This window comes from Ursus americanus, chromosome 15 (genome assembly GCF_024610735.1).
Source record: "Ursus americanus isolate L20-20 chromosome 15, mUrsAme1.1.p, whole genome shotgun sequence".
Taxonomy (NCBI): Eukaryota; Metazoa; Chordata; class Mammalia; order Carnivora; family Ursidae; genus Ursus; species Ursus americanus.
This window is the reverse complement of record NC_142141.1, coordinates 16,113,889-16,135,561: the sequence shown is the minus strand read 5'-3', so window position 1 is coordinate 16,135,561 and position 21,673 is coordinate 16,113,889. Positions and strand designations below refer to the sequence as shown.

At 50.6% G+C, this 21,673-nt stretch overlaps 1 protein-coding gene and 1 pseudogene across 1 annotated transcript; one reads left to right on the top strand and one right to left on the bottom strand.

Moving 5' to 3' along the window:
• Positions 1–808: 808 nt before the first annotated feature.
• Positions 809–21,320, bottom strand: C1QTNF2 (C1q and TNF related 2). The gene is made up of 3 exons (XM_045792031.2): positions 21,186–21,320; positions 5,063–5,315; positions 809–1,569 (listed from the first exon to the last, which is right to left on the bottom strand). The coding sequence occupies exons 1-3, from the start codon at positions 21,303–21,305 to the stop codon at positions 956–958; spliced, it is 987 nt and encodes a 328-aa protein (XP_045647987.2). The 5' UTR covers positions 21,306–21,320; the 3' UTR covers positions 809–955.
• Positions 16,047–18,329, top strand: LOC123788617 (surfeit locus protein 2 pseudogene; annotated as a pseudogene).
• Positions 21,321–21,673: the final 353 nt, after the last annotated feature.

The window sequence follows — 21,673 nt, the reverse complement described above, 5'->3', positions numbered from 1 at the left end:
TAAAGTGCCTAAGTGTGAGGCTGACTTAACCCCAGCACTGAGCAGATCCTAGGTTATCCCCATACTAATATCATGCTCACTGTTGCAGTTCAGTAAGGTTTCTCCAGCGAGTGAACTCTTTGCCACGGCCTGTGAGATTCTGTATAACACCCAGGCTCGCACCTCAAGCCTCCTGTCTCCTTTCTCACTGTACCCATCCCTCTGGCCGTCAGCCCGTCCCTCATGTATGTCAAGCTCTTTCCTCAAGCGAGGTCTTTGCACTCGCAGCTCCTTCTGTCAGACCCCTTCTCCCAGACCCTTTGCCTTGTTCTGTCTTCTGCGTCAGGACTCAGCTGAAAACCAGCTTCTTCCTGGTACTCACTGAGGGCGCTTAAGAGAGCCTCGGGGAGTCAGCGAGGGGGACGTACCGTGTTCGTGATCCACATGGAAGTGACAAGCTGTGTACCTGTGTAAAAACTCATCGAGCTGTCCACTTAAGATCTGTAGACTTTATGTAAGTAGACTTAAAAAAGATGAAATCTAAAAAAAAAAAATAAATAAATGCACCCTCTTCTTTGTCTCCTTGCTATTACAGCAATAAATAATTCCTGTTACTCTCGACCATGGCCCGTGCGTCCCCATCCTGGCACGATAATTATATTCTTTGCTTGTTTATTTGTAAATTGCATCTCCTACTAGAATGGAAGCCCCACAAGGAAAGAGCCTCTGTCTGCCTTGTCCGCTGAGGCACCTTCCAGAGCACAGCACGACAGTGCCTGCCACACCGTAGATACTAAAAAAAAGAAAGAGGGAATGGATAGATGGAAGGATGAATAAAAAAGCTTGGATTTAATGATGGAGGGAAAATCGGGCAGAGAAGGCTGAAAGTTCCCATGCCCCCCCAGCAGAGAGTCAAGGGGTCTTGTTCTGGAACTCCAGGAGCTTGTTCTTCCCTGGAGACCCAGCACCTGCCTGTCTACACCTCATTGGGGTTGTCCTGGTCGGCGTAGATGAGGAAGCCCGTGAAGAGGCTGTCGGTCCAGTAAGGGTCGTAGAAAAGCCCATTCTGCTCTGAGTAGAAGATCTGCAGCCAGACCTCATCGCCCTGCTTCAGAGCCAGGATGGTGGAGCCCGAGGCCACGTCATGGTTGCCCGTGTTGGCATCGAAGGTCCGGATGCGGTACTGGCCGTTGTGCACCAGGCCGATGGCCAGGTGCTTGTTGGCCAGCGTGATGTCGTAGGTGAAGTAGTAGATGCCCGGCACGCCGCAGACGAACTTGCCACTGGATGCGTTGTAGTGGCCACCCTCGTTCATCAGGATCTTGTCAAACTTGATGGGGAGCCGCTCCCTTGGGTAACTCTTGGTCACGGCCACTGAGAAGGCAGACTTGGCGCGGCCGCTGCCACAGCTGCAGGGGCCTGGGAGGCCCGGCTCCCCCTTCCTGCCCTTGGGTCCCTTCTTTCCTGGTGTGCCGTGCTTCCCTGGGGCACCACTGACCCCCTTGGGGCCGCGGGGGCCAGCCCGCCCAATGGCCCCGGCTTTGCCCTTTGGTCCTTGCTTCCCCCGGTTACCTGTCCGGCCAGGTGGACCTGGAAGACAGAGCAGCTGGTGTTATGGAGGGGCCTTCACAGAACTAGGCAGAGGCTGTGGGTCTTGGCTTTCCATCCTTGGAGCAGGAGCCTTTGGGTAATGGAAAGAGCAAGAAGGTTTTGGAGTCACATAGAAATGGGTGCAAATCCCAATGGTGTAACCTGGGGCACTTCTCCCTGTCTTATCTGGAAAATGAGAATGGTGATACTTACCTTCCAGAACCACTGTGGATCAGGGCAAAAAGAATAACTTAGAACAGTTCTCCCCCTTCCCTTTTCCTGCCTTCTGGGGGAAGAGTCTGGGGGAAGACCAATCCTTCGGTGGGCTGTGCTGGGAATGGGTCGGCAAAAGAACTGCAAGAAGCCTGTTGACTTCAACACGTTGCTCTTAGTACAAGCCCTGCCTACCGCAGGTCCCTGTCCATGTGGTAAGAGTTTCAGTGCAGCATTGCTCACGACAACAAAACTAGGAACAACTAAATGCCCATCCAAAGAGAAATGATTCAAGAATTACGGTCTATCCGTACTGTGCAATTCTATGCAGGAGTTAAAAAAATGAGGCAGAGTTATGTGTACCATATGAAAACTTCTCTGAAGTATACCGTTACAGGGAAAAAGCAGGTGGCAGAACCTTTTTTGTTGAAAGGAAACCACAACACTAACTAGTTCTATAACCACATAAGGGCAGAGGAGAACGGCGGGCCCATAGTAAACACTCCGCAAATATAGTTGGCATATTCTGCTGAGCATTCCCAAGTCATGTTTTTCTGCAGAATGCCCCTTGGTTTTTAATACCCGCGTTTCATAAAATGTGCATTTCTCTCAATACAATATTTTTGGCCAATGATTATATAGGAAACATGTCTATTTATGTCCCCTAAATTCAACACAACATTTTAAACAAAACAAATGTGGGTAAAGATTTGAGTCACATCCAAACACAATGGTATAATTGGTACAACTGGTAGATGGGCAGAATTGGGTGTAGATGTTTGAAAAGTATGGCGGATGTCAGGCAAGGGCCTGCTTCTGAAGGTCGCTGGGGCCAAAGGATCCCAGCGTTATCATACACAAGACGAGTGCTTGTTCGCCACCAAATGAACCGGGCGATCAGAAAGGAACACTGGAGGCGTTTTACATTCTAACAAGGCACTTTGCTTCTTTTACGGATATATGTAGGCATTTTACTGTGTTTTAAAGTTTTGAGTTGACGTGTAATGCATTTAAATTTTTCCTATTTTAAGTAATTGGGGAACAGATTCCCAAATAGAATTTTCTCACTGAACATCTAATTTTCAGGAGCAGATTGCTTAAGTGGCTGGCAAGGCCTGGTATCACTACACGCATATGTAAATTACGTAGAAAAAGGCCAGGAAGGATACGCGTCTAAGCAATTCATAGTAATTACCTCTGGGAAGTGAGGAGAGGAGGAGGAAGGTAGGAATTAGGGAGGAGTCTTGCTTTATTTGTATGGTTTGAATATATCACAATGAGAACGTATGTATTACTCGTAATTAAAATTTTTTTAAATGGGGAAAAATTACACTAAGATCATGAAGCTGTTCCATGAAAAAATGGAAATAAGCAAAAACGTAACGCCTTAATAATGGGAGAAAGGACTGTGAGGAGGAAGAGGCTGAGTCATTTTGCACTGGAGTTTTTTTTGGGAGACAAATAGGTAAGGAAGCTTCCCAGGAAGTTCCACGATGTGTTATGTGGTGTGCCTCTTTCTAGATACCTTTTCAAGGAACTTCAGGAAACGCTGATTTGACTTTCCAAGCCCTTTCTGGAGATGGATCTGTGTGTGTACGTCGGGGGAGGGTGGTTGGGTGGTTGGTACTGGTCTCAGGGTGGCCCAGCTTTACCAGTCAGGACTCTGTGTCTCCCGACTTCCTTGGTGTGTTGTCTTAATTCTCAGCAGAGACTCACTGCATGGCAGGAGAGATGGCCAAGAGCAGCCCCCAGCTTACATCCTCACACCTCTTGATCCAGGAGAAAAAGTCAATAGCAGAGATCCCACTCACCTCCGGGACCTGTGAGATGAATGTCAGAGGAAACTCTGCCTGGAGCCCAGGCCCAGACTGAAGCTACCACTGGGGTCAGGGACTGGGATACCATGACATCCAGTGCCTGACACACTGAGACCTCCCCGAGTCAAAGCCGTCATCGTTATTTATATAGTTATTTGGGGGAAGGAGGTGCTTTTGGAGGACTTAACTTGGTGTGGCAGGAGAAGGTCTGGATTTGGAGTCAGCTCCAGCCTGTTACGTGAGCTCGGCACGTCAGTTAAGGGGTGACTACCGTTTATTGTGCGTCTACTTTGAGACTGATGCTTCCCAGGTCATATGTCATCTTTGTCACACCCCGGTGAGGGAAATGCTGTTATCATCTCTGTTGTAGAGATGACGCAACTGAGGAATGGAGAGAGGTTAACTCATTCGCCAAAGCAGGTACCTGGTCTTGTTTCTAGAGTTCACGTTCTTGCAGCCATGACGTGCTGTCCTCAACCGAATCCCCCTTGACTCTCAGTTTCTTCATCTGTGACACGGGGATAGTAAGGATACCTCCTTTACAGGATGGTATGGACGGCCAGTTGAGCAACATAATCGTAAGTGTTTTGTCAATGTTAAAAGTTATCGTGACTCCCCTGCTACTTAAAACGTCTGCGTGGGGATGTTGCTGACATCAAGGGTTCTGAGACATAAGGAATATCTAGGCTGAAAGAGCCTGTAGAGACCATTCGGTCTGTTTTCTGGCTGCCTGGCATCTCCTCCTTCAGGGAAGCGCCCTTCATGACTTCATGTGGTCCCTGCGAGGCTGTCAATCACAGTGACCAACTGCCCTCACCACCCACTCATACACCCAGGGGCGGGCACCTGACCCAGTCCTGGCAGATGGCGGTACCTCACCTCCATGGTCGAAAGCATTGGTCCAGGACACACATGTGATTTGGGAAGATTAGTCATCCTAAGATTTGCTCTATGGATCAAGCCATGGGGAGGTAGGCTTGAGCCCACTGGTAGCCATTTCAAAACTTTCAGCCTTTGTGAGAACAAAACCAACACCCACGAGAAGCAGAGCCTTGACAACAGCATTCGAGTGCCTGGACGCAGTCCTTGCTGACAACATTTGAGCCCCTGGACCCAGCCATTGCTGAAGCTCGGCTCTTGAACTTCCCAGTTGCATGAGCCAATAAATTCCATTCAGGGCTGTAAATTGAGTTTCTATCACTTGCCACCAAAGGAGTTCTGAATAATGTATCAGGAGACTTGCCTAAAGCAACTCAGCAAATCAATGGTGCGGCTGGGGAAGGAACACAAGATCTGATACGTGCTCTTCCCTTCAGGGAAATACACTGCTCTGTTTTTAAAGAGATATTAATTTGGTTTATAACGAAATGGGATTACTTTTAGTTTTTGTAACTAAAGTTCTCCTGTGCCACAGAATGTCAACCCGAAGCAGGAACAGGAGGGGCAGGCCCTGGGCCTCTTACCTTCCTCTCCGCTGTCTCCCCGATCCCCGTCCTGGCCATCCTGGCCGTCTTTTCCAGGAAAGCCCATTCTTCCCACCATTCCTGAGGGCCCTGGGGCTCCTGGGGGGCCTGGTGGGCCCTGGGGGCCAGGGAGGCTGCAGACAAGTTGAGGGGAGCCCTTTTGGAAGTCCCTGCGGGCGAAGGCACCAAGCAGCGGGTCTGCTGCACAAGGGAGGGCGCAGGCCAAGAGGACCCAAGGGATCATGGCGGTCACCTGTGGGAGGCAAGAGAGCTGTGAGCAGGTGAGTCCAGCCACTGAGCTGACTGGTGGTCAGTCAGAAAGGCAACCAGAGGAGGACGAGGCAGCTGGGAGAAATTCAATTAGATTTCTCTCTTGCTCTCTCCTACATCACAAACAAGCAGCTGGACAGGGTCATCCTATCTTGAGGACATATTTGGATGATTGAGTCATGGACCCAGAATATACTTTGGAGAGGTCTTGAGGGTGAGGCCCTCATCATCACACTGTTGTCCTTCAGAGCAGCTGAAACGGAGGCAGGACCTAACAGCCCAGTCACACCGATTGGGAGGAGCCGTGGAAGGAGAGAAACGAGCCATGATTTCCTTCAAATTCGTGGCATGAGTAGCAAGTTCCAGGGCAGAAATACCGCACATTGTAGGTGATGATTTGCGGCTATGCTGCTTCACTGGGGCGGGGGGGGGGGGGGAACTCGGGGTAACACCAGGCGAGAACTGAGGCTTCTGTTCTAACTCAACGTGCCCCCCCACCACAGCAGCACTGGCGGGCTACGGCAGCAGCCTCCCTGCCAGGTGCTTCCTGGGGGCCAGGCACGGGCTCGGAGTGTTCCGTACAATACTGACTCACAGCCTCCCTGCCAGACAGAGGCCGGCGACGGAGGGAGCCTCAGAGACATGAGTAACAAGTCCAAGTTGCATATTTTTTTTAAGTTAAAAAAATAATTGAAAAAATACACTTAACATTGTTTGTGAAGTCAAATACATCTATAAGTCTTATAATGAAAAACTGTGATCTCCAGCCCTACTTGTCCTTAACCTCAAACCCCAGCCCAAACTCTTTTAGCTATCTCCTCTGGGATGTCCTTCCATTAACAGATAACATGCTTATACTGATTCTTTGTTATTTATTAAAAAAAATTTTTTTTAAGATTTTATTTATTTATTTCAGTGAGAGAGAGAGAGAGAAAGAAAGAGCAAGCATGAGTGGGGAGAGGATCAGAGGGAGAGGGAGAAGCAGACTCCCCACTGAGCAGGGAGCCTGACACGGGGCTTGATCCCAGGAGCCTGAGATCAAGACCTGAGCCAAAGGCAGACTTTTAACTGACTGAGCCACCCAGGTGCTCCTCAAAAATTGTTTTTAATTAAGTAATAGGCTCTACACCCAATGTGGGGCTTGAACTCATAACCCTGAGATCGAGAGTTGCATGGTCTACTGACTGAGCCCGCCAGGTGCCCCTTATTTTAGATATTATCTTTTGAATTTCATTTATGACAGATGAAGAATCAGCCCCCTTCCATCACCCTAGCTCGTATTTCCTCTCCTTCATGTAGTTACAATATAAATTTTGCTGAAATCAAAATTTACTCTCTGAATTATTATAAGTATTGTTTACTGCTAAGCTAAGCACTTTTCCTAATTATATTTCCTTTCTCATTATACTCGTTTCTTACTGGAGAAAATAATTTTATTTTTTCATTTGCTTAGTTCCCTATGTCACTATATTCTACATTATCAAATGTATCAGATAATTCGATACATTTACTTTCCTGAAGATAAACACCCTGGAGCCCCCCATCCCGCTGTTCCGATCCTTCCACATGCTAAACAGTAGCCATCCTAGATTCTCCTTTATGATGACTGTGGTGTTTTCTTTGCCTCTCTCTTGTGTTACATCTCCTCTTGTATGAATCCATTGTCTTTCTCTCTTTGTTTAATTAAAAAAAATTTTTTAAGACTTTGATTTGGTGGCACATATTTTGTGGTAGCTTCCTGGAAAGTGGTATGGGGAGTAAAGTTTTTAGAAATGTTGCAAGTCTTGGGGTGTCTGGGTTTTTCAGTTGGAGAAGCATCTGCCTTCAGCTCAGGTCATGATCCCGGGGTCCTGGGATTGAGTCCTGCATCGGGCTCCCTGCTCAGCAGGGGAGTCTGCTTCTCCCTCTGCCTGCCTCCCCCCCGCTTGTGCTCTCTCTCTCTCAAATAAATAAATAAAATCTTTAAAAAGAAAAAGAACTGTTGTAAGTTTCAATATATTTAGTTTTACAGTGTGTCCTTAAGGCTGGTGGCAGCCACACCTTGATCACCAGAGACCAAAGTGTTATATGCTCAGAGATGATGCACTCCTTTTTTTTTTAAACTTATTTATTTATGAGAGAGAGAGAGAGAGTGGGGAGGGAGGGGCAGAGGGAGAGAATCTTAAGCAGACTCTCTGCTGAGCACAGAGCCCGGCGTGGAGCTCCACCCCACGACCCATGAGATCACGACTGGAGCAGAAACCAAGAGTTGGACGTTTAACTGACTGAGTCAGCCGGGCGCCCCAAGATGATGCATTCCTGGCCCCTCACTGGAAAGATGCAGACATTGAGGTCCAGAGCAAGAATAAGCAACTTGACCAAGATCTCTCAACAAATTCTCTCCATCACTTTGCAATCAATAGCTTTTCTCCCAAGAATGAAACTTTCCAAGCATGGAAAGTTTCTTGCCATGGGTCTGACTCCAGACTGTAGCTTGCTTTGTAACTTTAGGCAAGCCCTTTTCCCTCTCTGGGCCTCAGTTTTCCCACCTGCGCAATAAGGGGTTTGAACTCGGTCAGCGGTTCCCACACTTCGGTGTGGATCGCACTCCCCCCGGAGGGCTTGTTCAAACCCGGATTTCGGGGCCTCACCCCCGGGGTTTATGATTCCGTCGGTCTGGGCTGGGGCTAGAGGATTTGCATTATTAGTGAGTCTCCCAGTGACGCTGCTGCTGGTGGTTCAGGGACCCACTTTGAGAACCACCAGACTAGATGGTCTCTCAGGTCTCTTCAACTCTGATGCTGGGCCTCTCAGACTTCAGCCTGCCCTCTTGCAGATACATAATCCTTGCTGGCTCCACTGTGCCTGGGCAGCTTTCAGCTACCCAACCAGAGCATTCCAGAGACAGGTGTCGTGGTGCTGGCAGGCCTGGGTCCTGGAGCTCGAGCTTTGCTCCTGGACCCTCAACCTCGTTCTCCTTCAGACCTTGTTTTGCCCTGGTCCTGAGCCTGTCTGGACTGCAGGCTGCCTCTGGAAACAGGCTGACTCTACCTATCTTCCAGCCCCCTCTGGAATCTTTACCCCTGGAAGACATGAAGGGGAGAGAAAATCAGACCTCTCCTGTCAGGGAGATGAGGGAAGACCACAGCACAGCACTGCCTTGGACCTGGGGGCCTGTTCTAGTTCGGGCTCCAAGGCTCACCTTCTCTGGACCTTAGACGGTTTCTTTAGATAAGTGTCACAGAGGGGCCCCTGGCCAGGTAGAGGCGGCCTAGTACCGGTCACTGTTTTCAATAACATTACATCATATAGTAAAAAAAACTATCATTTCAATTTCTTTAACCCTGATTAAGTCAAGAAAACAATTTCAATGTGGTGATAGTGTATCTTTAATGCCTCCCTAGTCCTTTCTAGTATCCCTTTATAGCCAAGAGCACTGTCATCTGTAGCAGGGCACACCCATTCTTAAAGCCCCTGCCCCAAATATGCACAGAGATCTTGGAAAGCCCCAGACAGGAATATGGTGCCAGGGCCCCCCAGGAAGACCATCTGCTAGGACATAAGGAAGGCCTGTGGCCCCACATAAAGAAAGAGACTTGGGCGGGGAGAACAGGTGAGCTCTGGGCATCCAGTCCTCTGGAGAGAGGGGAAAGCAAGACTTAGTGGGTGAGTGTAGGAGAGTGTTATAATCGAAACTTCCACCGGGGCACCAGGACTCAGGAGAGGCTGCATGCTAAATGGTAGTGGTCAGGCCAAAGCAAAGATTTGACAAAGGAACAGTTTGAGAGCCCTTCCGTGACTCTTGGCACTTTTGTCAGATCAAGGATTTTAAAATGTGACCTATGTCACTGGGAGGGAAAGGGAGAGTGGCCACACCTCTGAGGCCTGTGTGAGAAATTGGGTGGAAGAGAGAGAGAGAGAGAGCATGGGAGACAGCTGACTCCCTTCTCATCTCCCTGGGAGATGGAAGGTACCAGAAATTCCCCAGTGGGAGCCAGCTTTGACCAGAGGGGTCTGGACAGAAAGTGAGGGGCCCCAGCAGCAATAACCACACAGGGCAGACACCAGAAAGCCAGAAGCCGAGGGCGAGGCCTGGACTTGCCGGCAAAAAGAAAACGTGCTTGGCCCACTTTGAGGCTGTTACAGTCTAAGTCCAATAAGGCAACCCCAAAGAGCTGGCAAAGGTCCCCATGAAAGAGGTAGCTTCTATGTCTGCCGGGCCCAGAGAGGCAGAGCGGTATAGTCCTCGTCCCCGCCCAGAAACATGGAAAAGCCCTCCTGCTGTCTGTCCCCTTCCCTCTCCTTCCTTCAGCCTGGAAACAGGTGAGCAGATGGCCCTGCCAGCTTCACATCTTGGCTGGGAGACAGGAGGAAGTCTCACCTTTGAATGAAGACTGAAGATGGGATTCCCTGGGAGTGGATGGCCAGGGAGGGGGCTCCCTCCCTGGCTACATTACAAAGGGGCAGAGGACGTAAAAATGTGTGCCTCCGGTGTCCCCTGTGCTCCACATGGCTGGCCTGAATGGCAGTAGAGGTGGTAGGCGGACCCGGAGAACATGGTGAAGTATCATATGCATGCTGTACTTTTAGAGAATTGTGCCCTAGACCCTCCCAGTCACCAGGCATCTCCATCTCCTTCCCTGGTCTGCTTGACAAGAGTCTTGGAAAACTGTCACTGTTCCTTGTGAGCTTGATACATCTGGGTGCCCACAAGAGAAACCGAATTCTCAAAGCTGGTTTGAAATGGTTTGAAAAGTTGCAATCTGCAAACATTTTGGACCAGGGAGAGGGAGGAAGGAAGCGGGTGGGAGCGAGTCTTCTAGGCAGAGGAGGTCCTGCAAACAGCTAGATGAAGAAAGGCAGGAAGGAGAGACAGCCAGATGAGAGAGGAAAGGAAGGAGAGGAAGCATCTGCTTCAGTTTACGAGCCCCCTTCTCTCTTCTGAGGATCACTCTCAGCCACACAAGCCCAGCGAGAGGGAGGAAGATCTGCTGTCCCGCCACCTCTGCTGGCACCAGCCTCTGTGGACAACAGGGGATTCCACGCAGTGACAGCTGGCCCAGGGCAGGCCCCGGTGGCTGGGTGGAGGAGCAGGGCTCTGGAACATGCACAGAGGAAGGGATTTCTCAGAGCTGGAGTCTGGCGGTTCCCGCAGTCCGAGCCAGGAACTGTTTTGGAAATAAAGGCGGGGAGACTAGATTCTGGAGGGAGAGGGAGAGACTCCTTGCCTCCAGGGCACCTCCAAGAAAAACAAGGCTCCAAAAATTCCTGCTCCCAGCCGGTGCCCCCTCCCGCCTTCCCTCCCAAGTCTGGCCCCAAGCCGATTCTCTACACTGTGGTGGTGAGACAAACTGGGGGCTAGGTGCTTGGAGGGGAGCCAGGGCCCCGAGGTATCCAGACAGGTTACCTCTTCCAGGGTCTTTTAAATAAATTTAGAATGGCATATTTGTGGAGGGCCCCAAGGGACCAGCCCCTTTAGTTACAGACAGGGAAACTGAGGCAGGGGTAAACTGACTTTATTAGACGCCCACAATGTTCCAGGCACTGTGTGAGGCTCTTTACATGAATTATTTTATTTGAAGCTTATTCTAAACTCTGTGAAGGTGATAAACTTATTATCCTATTTTCCAGAGGAAGAAACAGAGGCTCTGAAAAGTGAAATGATTTACCTAAAGTCACACAATTGAGCGACGGGGACCCCATTCAAACCGGTGTCTGAGGGGATCTGAAGACCACACGGAATCTATGATACCTTGCTCCCTCCTCCTGCTGTTTTTGTCCTGTTTTATACAAGAGGAAACTAAAGCTCAGAGAGATTAATTTGCTCATATTTATACAACCAGTTCGTGGCAGAAGTTATATTTGAACTTGGGTTTGGCTGACCCTGTGCCCAAACGCTTTCCATTATGTCAGCATTTCTTAGATTTTCCCCCTAAATATTCTGAATCACAGAAGAGACCCTGAAGCATCTGCCAAAGCCACACACAACAGAGAAATTTCTTTAGTATCAATTTGCACACACACACACATGCACACGCGCCTGTAAGCACACACATACACACACATCTATATATAATACAGGACTTCGAAATGTTGATGTGATGCTTTCTCTCCCTCAGGATACTTGAGTATATCGGTGCTTAAGGAAACCTCCTATCCTTTGAGAGGCCCACACTTGGCTTAGCCAAGGTGATGGGGTGGGGATGGGGGGACGTCCCGGGCCCTGACATCCACAAGCCCCTTGGGATGTTCATGGGGTGTTCCTGTGAGCTGAACCAAAAGACCAGGGTGCACAGAGCACCTCCCCAGCACCAGCAGCTCACGCCTTGGTTAGAGCCAGCAGGAGTCTCCTCCCTGGTCTCCTGCTTCCCCCATGCGTACTCCCCATGGGAAGCCAGAAGGACCGTTCAAAAACACAACCCAGCCACATCACTTCCTGGAGGGTCTTACTCCAGTTGTTGCTGGCTGTAACGCAAACATCGGAAATCTTGACATGGCCCACAAGGCCCTAAATGACCCAGCCCCTGCTGCCACCACCACCCCACCGCCAGCTCCCCCTGCCCCTCCCTGCTCTCCCCCCCGCCAGCCACCCCACCTCCTTCAGGCCAAACTCCCTTCTGCCAGCCTAGGAGCCCCACCCTCTTGGTTCGCTGGCTCTTCATCCATTGTGTTTCAGCTTAAATGTCACTTCCTCCGAGGCTTCCCTGACATGCCCTCTCCCACAGCTCTCCCTGTGGACCCCGGCTCCTTGTCTGTGTCTCTCTAGCCCTTACAACAACGGCCCTGTATTCACTGGATTTGCTCGTTTCCCTGCTTACTGGGCCTGTTTTCTTTCCCACTAAAATGGAAGCCCTCCTGGCTGCTATATCCCCACGACTTCCAACTTCCTTGCACACAGTGGGTGTTCAAGAAACATTTGCCTCATTAATGAGTAAGACACACACTCTGCCCTCAAGAAAATCCACAGTGAGGAGAAAACAAGGCAATGGCCTAAATCCAAAAGGAATCCTTGGATCCAAATAAGTTTTTTCTCCCCTCCCCCCTCCAAAAGAGAACGTTTTCTCCCTTTCGAGGTTTTTCTAACCCAAACCAGATCTAATTCTAATCCCTCCTCCCTTTTGACCTCCTAGAGCACAGGGCCCTCCACCCTCACTCCAGGGTTGGAGCTTGCAGAATATTTCACACAGCAGGTACTCCATAAATATCTGTTCAAGTGATCAGAGGGGAAAAAAACAAGTATTGATCCTTCCTCACCTCTTTAAAAACTATCTTAGTTCCTGGGGTGCCTGGGTGGCTCAGTCGGTTAAGCATCCAACTCTTGATTTCGGCTCAGGTCATGATCTCGGGGTCATGAGATCGAGCCCTGCATCAGGCTCCGTGCTCAGCAGGGAGTCTGCTAGGAGATTCTCTCCTCCTCCCTCTGCCCCTCCCCCTGCGTGTGCAGGCACAGGAGCGTGCTCTCTCTCTCAAATAAATAAATAAATCTTTAAAAAAAACTATCTTATTTCCTAAATTCTTTCTGGTGGGGGTTGAATAAGAAGGCCATGACAGTCTTCCTGCCATAGGGGAGAAATGTTAGTTGATTAAACCCCCAACATGAAGTCATGAGGTACTAAACTTGGATGAAGTTCTTCACTCTGGTTTTAATTTGCCCAGTCCCTGGGCTTCTCATCTCTCAGTTAAGTAGCTAATGAGTCATAAATACACATGTCCTAGGAAGACACTGGGAGTTAAAGTGCCCCAGCCTAGAGTCCACCATCAGGGGAAGAGCCTTCCTCCTCCTTTCTGCCCTTGGTGTTCAAAACACAGGTGCCTGGTTCATTCTCAAGGACTCTCGGCCCAGACTGTGATGGGAGATGGACCAACAGTGGGGACATTGGTGTCTTGCTGACTATACCTGAGTGTGGTCTGCCGGTAGAAACTCCAGGGACACCTGTGTGGGCTTTCAGAGGGGCTGCTTGCTTCTGAGCCCTCCTGCCTCGGAGACTGGAAGATCTACATGATGCTTAAATAAATCTGACTTGTTGGCTATTGGGTTATGACACGCTGGCAGGTAGGGCTGGTGTTTAACTCTGTGACTGAGAGCCATGGGACCCCCCCCGCCCTGACACTTAGTTTCCTCATCTAATGGAAATAATAGTTGAGCCACCTCATGGAGTTTCTGTCGGAATGATGAGATGACGTACTCAGAGCTCCGAGCCCAGCGTGTGACTCAGCGACTGCTCAGCGTTGGAGAGATCTCTGCCTGAAATGCCCCCTAGGCCTCCGCTCCTCCCTGTGAAGCCCCCAGACCATTGCCTGCCTCATCCTCCAGGGCTCAGATCTACGACTGTCTCCTCAGACAGAAATGCCTGGTCACGGGACCTAGCGCACCCCACGCACCGCTGCTGGTTGGCTTTTCCTCTCCAAGCACTTGGACCAACTTGTGCTTATACAGGCATTGGATTCTAACCCACCAGCTGTGTCCTCCCTCTGGCGTGGAAGGTCCAGGAAAGTGAGTCCTTGCCTGTCTTGGTCGTGAGCATGTCATCGGAACCCAGAGCAGTACCAGCCCACACAGGGGCGTGCTCAGCTCGGAGCGGTTCCTCAGCCTGGAATGAGACACTCCTTTTAAGAAAAGGGCAACAGGATCAAAACTTTCATTTGCTTTGTGCGGAAGACAAAGCCACACTCGGCCAATGAGGGAAACGCAGCAAGATGCCTGGTCTTGGATTGGAAGATGTGGGTCCCAGCCCCAGTTTCATAACTCACTGGTTATGTGACTCTGGGAAAGTCATCTCCTCCTACCCCAGCTTCCATTTCCTCACCTATGAGATGGAGGTGGTAACACTCACCCTAGCTGCCTTCCAGGGCTGTGCTGAGAATCAAACAAGATAACCAACGTTGAGAGCAAACATGGTACAAAAGTTCGGGCCTTGCTGGAAATTGTAATTACCACCACCTACCCCTGAGCTAACAGCAAGCAGTCCCGACCTCCCACAAGGAGCCCCTGGAGTGTCTGGGAGGCGAGTTCTGGCGGGGATGGGGGTTGGGGGGCTGGGGATACCTGAATCGGACCAATTCTCCCAGACTTTGGAGTTAAAGGGGAAGGGCTGGTGGCTGGAATGGGGTGGGGCTCACTTGCAGATGAAGCTCCCTGAAAATTCCCTTTGATGGGAGTGAGAATTCTATGATGAAAAACACCCATGCCCTTCCTGAATTCCAGGAAGCAAATTGGAAACAGTGCTCTCCAGCTTCTCGGCAAAGAGGAGAGGGGCTGGCCTGGAGGAGAGGGGCTGGCGACAGCTCCTCACGCAGTGCTCACAGAGAAATCTCCTTTCCTGGGATTTGGAAGCACTCCAGCAACCCGAGTCTAATACAGAAGATTAAAAAGCATGGGGCCCACTTGCCAAGAGGCCCCGGAAACGATCGGATCTGCTGTTTTCTCCTGCCGCATTCCCTGCGTCTGGCTGGGTGTAGAGAAAGAGGTCCAAGGACAAAGTGTGACCCAGTGAGATCCCAGGAGCCAGGACCTCGCAGGGTTCACGTCAGCAAACACTCCTGAAAGCACGCTGGCAGTCGCTATACCTCCTGCTATATACTCCCAAACCCTGACCAACCAACAAACACGGCAGGCGATGTGCTGTGCTGGACACGCGCCCCCCAGGCTGCTTCATGTTGGCCTCAGCTGCCCGTGCAAGGCGGGCACAGAGCCAGCCAGCTTCGGAGCTGCCCACAGCTGTTTTCCGCCGCGGAGACCAAGGACTGCAGGGAGCCAGAAGAATGCAGCCCATGTGCCAGATGTGAGGGGAGGGGAGGAGGCCCGAGGGTGTTCGGAGCCCTGTATCCAGCTTGTCCCGAGGGCCAGCCTCCAAGTGGCAGCCCGGAGTGCTGGGGAGCGCGTTGGAGCAGCGCTGTCCCATAGCAACAGGGTGTGCGGCCTCCGTTCGAAATGGGTCTCATTGCCATGTCGCAAGGGTACAAAGCAGCAGTGAAATTAATTTTAATATGTTATGTAGACTTATCTACCTCAAATATCACTGCAACGTGTAATTAATGTAAAAATGATTAATGAGGCATTTCGCATTCGTTAATCAGCGCTGTGTTGGAAAGCCAGTCAGTGTGTGTTCTCCCCTCACAGCGCATCTGCGTTCAGACCCGCCACACCGCAACTGTTCCCCAGCCGCGTGGGGGCTAGGATTAGCTCTAAACAGAGTCGCCTGAGTCAAACGCGCTGAACTCACTGTGGGACCTTTCACAAATTACTGATTCTATCTCCCTCGGCCTTGTCCTCTCCAAAATGGGGACAATACTACTACGACCTGACTTAGAAGGTTGTTACGAGGACATATGTCCCTAGACAAGGCGTGGCATGTGGCGAGGGGTACAAAAGCATGAGCTATTATTACTGTATTATTTCTTACCCTTCCAAAGATCAAACAGGATAATGGATGTTGAAAGGAAGGCACAAAACAGAACTCAAGACCTAGTTCAAAATTGTAATTGTCACCAACCGCAGCTGAACTCATGAAAAGCAGTCCTGATCTCTGAGTCTTGGGGCATTTCAGGCGGAGGCCCCTGCCTTCTTCTCTTTCTCCATTTTCATTTAAGTTAGTTTGGTTTGTGTTTCTGTCAGTTGCCACTGAAAGCGAGGAGACCTGGGCTTGGCTGCTGCCCTGGCATTGCATCCTGAGGGAAGGACGAGGGTGTCTGCCTTGGCCCCACACCGCTGAGACACCTGGTGTGTTCACGCTCCATGATACACGGACAGGTGAGTCAACGCGACAGTGCTTAGCTCAGCCAGTGACGGGAGGCCAAATGGGATATCATGTTGTTGGTGCCCTGGCTTGGCACGTGGATGGCCATAAATGGTGCCGCTTATTGCCTCTGAGGCCAGACACTGGGGTTCTGGAGATGAGAAGATGTGGCTGCCACTCTCATAGGGCACATGGTCCGGTTATACTGAGGGTCCAGCCTGGGTGCCCAGGAGGGAAAGCAAGCCTTGAACCTCCTTTTTCTTTGAAACAGGCTCTCTTTCCAAAGAGCATCCAGGACCATGCAGAAGGCAAGAGGAGGAAATTCTGGGGCTAGACGATCCCTTGGAATGGTATAGAAGGGTCCACACTTGAAGACCCAGGAACTGAGGGAGGGAACAAATGCTGAACTCTGAAGGGCTAGGGAGCAAAAGCTAAGTTTGTCTGGACTTCTCTGGGCTGCTGGTTCCCAGGAATCTGTTCCAGCCAGGCCCTCACAGGCATTCAGGGTAACTCTAAGGATCTGACACAGGGCTGGCCTTCGAGAAGCACAGAGCCGGTCTGGTGCTTAGGAATCATCTTAGAGATGTTCGACCTCTGATATTGAAACCCTCTGGGCCTCAGTTTCCTTGTCTGTAAAATGGAAAAAACCATACTGTATTGTCTTGTTTAAACCATTTGAATTTGAAATAGCACGATAGAAAAATATTTATTCTTTCTCTTTATGTGTGAAATCTGAAATAACTCTAAACCCCCCAAATTAAAAGTTTGTCAAGAACCTTACAAGGCAGGGTGACTTGTAAGTTGTCAACTGTGCGTACATGAGGGCCACATGACAACACTATTCTAGAGGTAAGCAGAAATACTTGTCGCCTTCAGCAGGCGAATTTAAATTACCCCAATTTGAATTATTTGAGGTCTTCACTCCCTGAGTAATTAAATTGCTCATACCTTTTAGAATAACTGTGAATATTAAGTGAGATAATGCAGTAACCAGGCCCCAGTAAGCACTCGGTAATGGTAGGATTATTCTGATATAATGACAATATGTGAAAATAAGGTGAGATAGGATTAACAGGAGAAGGTTAAATAAGCAGACCTGGGTCTGCTGTTGCCTCATCTGTAAAACAGAGAAAGGTGAGCCGAACAGGGTGAGCTTTGGGGTAAACAGCTGCAGGCAGTTGTAACAGCTGATGCAGGCTCGCAGCAAGGCAGGAAATGCAAAGGCGCAGGATTTCTGCATGTGCGACCTACTGTCAAAGCTGTAAAATTCTGATTTACTCGTTCAATAACCAGCTCTTTATTAACACTGAAATGCGCAGGGACCTCTGGTTGAAAGGGATAGAAAAGCCAGGGAGGATGGCCTGGCCACTGAGGGAGGGATCATCTGGACCCGAATGGCTTATCCGTGGCCTGAGCAGATGTAAGAAGCTACAGACTGCACCAGGCATTTTGTTGTTGTTTTAATTTGAAATTGTTGCCAATGTAAAACGTGGGCGATTCTATGTCAAAATCAAGATTTCCAGGCTCAAGCCCCCGAGTCTGCGGCTGGAGCCCAGTTCCCGCAAGTTGCAACGCACTCTCGCCAGCCCCCAGCTTGCGCTGCCCTCTGCCTGAGCTCCAGGTCTCCACCCGGGGCTGGAAATACCGGCGGCTGGTCCACGCCTCTCCTGCCTTCGGGAACGCGGAGCTCGGAGTTGGAGCTGCACATTGTTCTCAGCACGGAGCACCCGCGCCAGCGGCTCTGCAAACTCACCCCGGGGGCACATCGACAAGTCGAGCGAGCAGGTGTTGAGCCATAGCCAGGGCCCGTGGAGCCCGAGTGCCCGAGGGCTCCGCGTGAAGACGAAGAGTGTCAGAAGCCGTGTATGGAGTGCGAGCCTGCCTGCCTCCCGCACAAAAATTGGGGGAGGGAAGAAAGATGGACGGCACTTAACCCCTTGCCCGAGAGAAGCTGTCTGGTGAAGACGGCGCAGGGCCGAGTGACAGCGACGGCAGCATGACAGACATGTACCCACTCGAGTTGTTCACCAGAAAGGACCTGGGAGGGACTGAGCATGGGGACAGCACTGATGACTCTTTGACAGAGGAGGAGGTGAGCAGCCAAGGCGCCCACAAGAGAAGGGCCCTGGGGCCAGAGCAGAGATGGAAGGGGACCAGGAGCAGGTCCTCAAGCCCTGGGAGAAGCAGTTGGGCTCAACAAAGAAGTTCGAAAGTCATCACCATAAACCTAAGAGCTTCAGCTCTTTTAAACAGATTAATAAAATGTTGCTGGAATAGCAAAAAAAAAAAAGAAAAAAAATCAAGATCTTCAGGTTTCCTTGAGAATCTGGACGCTCCGGCAGCATTTGGCAGGGCACCAAGTTGGCTGCCCCTTGAGATGGAGTGTTATGGGCTGAAATGTGTTCCCCCAAATTCATATGTTGAAGTCCTAATCCCCAGAACCTCAGAATGGGGCAGTATTTGGAGGTTGGGCCTTTGAAGGGGTAAAGGGAAATAAAGTCATGTGGATGGGCCCTATTCCGCGACGACTGGTGTCCTTATAGAGAGGAGACTAGGCCACAACACACAGAGGGATGACCACATGAGGTCCCTGCGAGAAGGTGGCCCTCTGCAAGCCAAGGAGAGAGGCCTCAGAAGGAGCTAACGCCATCGTCACTGTAAGGGTAGCTGCTAGCCTCTGGAACTCTGAGAGAATAACTTCCCGCTGTTCAAGCCACCAGCCTGCGGTACTTGTTATGGCCGCCCCAGACGACCACTACTCAGCACCTGCACTCCCCAGTGTCCACAGCGCCTACCACTCCCAGAGGGCGTGCGCTCTGCTCGCTTGTGTGTCACGCACAGCCCCATCAGCATCTGAGTCGGCAACCCCAGAACCGGAGGAAAAGGGTGTTCTCCACATTTGCTGTGTGTTCTTACTTCAAAGCTTTGATGTTCATTTCCCTTTTTGCTCTTCTCACAGTTCCGTAAGGCTGATACTGACATCCTCACTTGGCAGAAGAGAAAACAGGACTCAGAAAACTGAAGTCATTTTTTCCAGGTCCAAGCTGGGAGGGGACCCAGGCCTGCCGACTCAGGGCGCGGGGCCCATGACCCCCTGCCATGTACTTGGGAATAGGACCCACGAACTGAAAGCCTGACCTCACAGGGTGGCTCTGGGTGCGTGTGTGTAATAGAGGTAAGCCATTCACGGCAATGCACAAATCCAAGGAGGCTTATTTCCTTGAAAAGAGATTTGGCACAGAATTCCTTTCAAAAGTAAACCTACAATAGAATTTGAAATGAAATCTGCTTTATGCAGGGGTTTTTCTCGTGGAGGCAAAGCCCGGTTGGCAAGCCTCTGACTGGGAGCGAGGCTGAGGAAAGCTGTGAGTGTGTGCATGGACTCTGTTAGCCTATGCTGAACATTCGGGAGCAGAAAGCAGTAGAGACTGGCACGATAGGAAAGAAGGTTCAGTCCCCTGCGTCCAGCCAGCTGACGAGGAGGAGGGGGATTTGCAGAGAAAGCAATCACTTCCTGGGGGACGTGCTAAATATTTGATGGAGGCAGAATAGCTTCAGGGATGACCCCGGACTTTTGAAAGAAATCGCCATTTACTCGTACAGTGACATACTATGACACCGTTATGAGAACAATGCCAGCCCAGACATGCAGACGGCAAGATGGCCAAGATACACAAAGTGAAAAAGGCATGTTGCAGTATGGAATGTAAAGTATGATTCTTTCTGAGTTAAAAAAAAAAAAGGATATACACACACATTTATAATTCCTGAACGGACACAACTTCTGGACAAATGGGTTTCCTCTTAGGAATGGGTGTGTCGGCTTTTACTTTTTACTCTCTCATTTTTTGTACTGTCCAAATTTCTTAGGATGAGCACTAGTAGTTTTATAGCATTTAAAACAAAAGGTAATCCTGACATTTAAGTATTAGAAGATAGGCAAAGTTGGTGTCCCCGCTAGGGGATGGGGAGAAGTCAGACATTTGGGAAGAAGCCCACACCATGGTGCACTGGAAGTGTGAGAATGAAGGGTAGTAGTGATGTTCTAAGAGTGCAGGGGGTCTGAGGCGTTGGCAGTGGAAAGAGGGCTTAATGGATACAATTACCAGATACAGAATAAATCAGAACTGTGGAGATGGGGGAGGGCAGCAGAATGGGAGGCCAGGACAGGACAGGCTCTGAACAATGCTGACCATCAGTCTTGAGTTGACATACATAGGATGCTGTTGCTCTTGCTGCTGGTTCAGTGGGGGCAGGAACACCGGGTCCCTGGGAGATGGCAGGTCTAACGGGGGAGATTTTGAAGGGTTCCAGGTAGAGTTTTGTGTTCAAAGAGCCAAGGAGGATGGTGCAGAGGTTGTACAAACGAGGACTGGGAGAACACTGGGGGCCACTGTGATCTTTCAGCAGAGAGATATGGTCCTGGAATAGGACCATGGCAGGGGGGTTGGGGAAACATGAACAAAGTAAGTAAGACAAGGCTTAGAGACAAGTAGTTGGGGGGAAGACAGTTGTAAAGAATTGGGTGCAAATCTCAACTTGCCACTTAGTGCCTTTTGAGCTCAGTTTGCCCGTCTAATAATATATTTAATTAAAGAAGTGCTGTAAGGAGTAAATGAGATCATGCACTCTGTAAATACCAACTATGATTATTAGCTCGGGTCTTGGACTCAGACTTATCAAGGTTCAAGCCCCTCTACCACCAGTTACTAGCTGTGCAACCCGAAGCAAGTCATTAACTCTCTTAGCCTGGTTCCTCCTTGGCAGATGGGGATAACCTGTCGTCATGGAAATGAAACAGCACACCAGAGGGCTGGCAGAGCCTGGCACAAAATAGGCGCTCAATAAATGGTAGAGGTGTTAACTATCAACAGTTAAGCCACTTAGCGCAGAGCCTGGCATACAGTGAGCGCTCAGTACATGTTAATTCATGTTGCAATTCATAAGGCAGAGGTCAGGAGCCAGGAATCCCGGGGCTGCCCGGCCTGCAAAGTGGGGAAGTTTGCAGCGCCCGACCTCCCACCCGCACACACCCCTGTCCCCGCCCCGGCCCCACGGAGCCCTGCCCTCCCACCTGCGCTCTCCGCCCCTGCGGGAGGGCGGCGGAGGTGCGGCGCAGGTAGCGCGCGGACACTCACCCTCGCAGCCTCCGCCACGTCCAGGGGCTTCCGGAACCACGAAGCTCTCGGCCGAGCTCGGCGTCCCGCCTCCCGCCGCCGCGGCTCTGCCGGCGCCCGCCCCAGGCATACTTTTCCCATCCCGTCATGGGCGGGAGCGCTCCGTTCCCGGTCACGTGGGCCAGCCCGCCGCTCCGCGCTCTCCCGTCGGCCTCGGTTTGGAAAAAAAACTTCAGCGCTGGTGACAACTTGAGTGTGTCAAGGCAGGTCTCCGTGTGTAGACTTTGTCAGTGTATTTGAAGGTTTACACGCACGAGAGTGATTGCTAGCCAGGCGATCGCGAGGGTGAGGGTATTCGTGCGTGAGTCTGCAGAGACATCTCTATTGCTTGCACGTGAGCTTCGGCTCCTGCGGATCAGAGGGTGCGTGTGGGCGTGAGAGCTAGAGCTGCGGCAATTCCCCAAGGACGGCATTTGCCTGTACTTGAGAGTGATTATGAATCGTGTGTG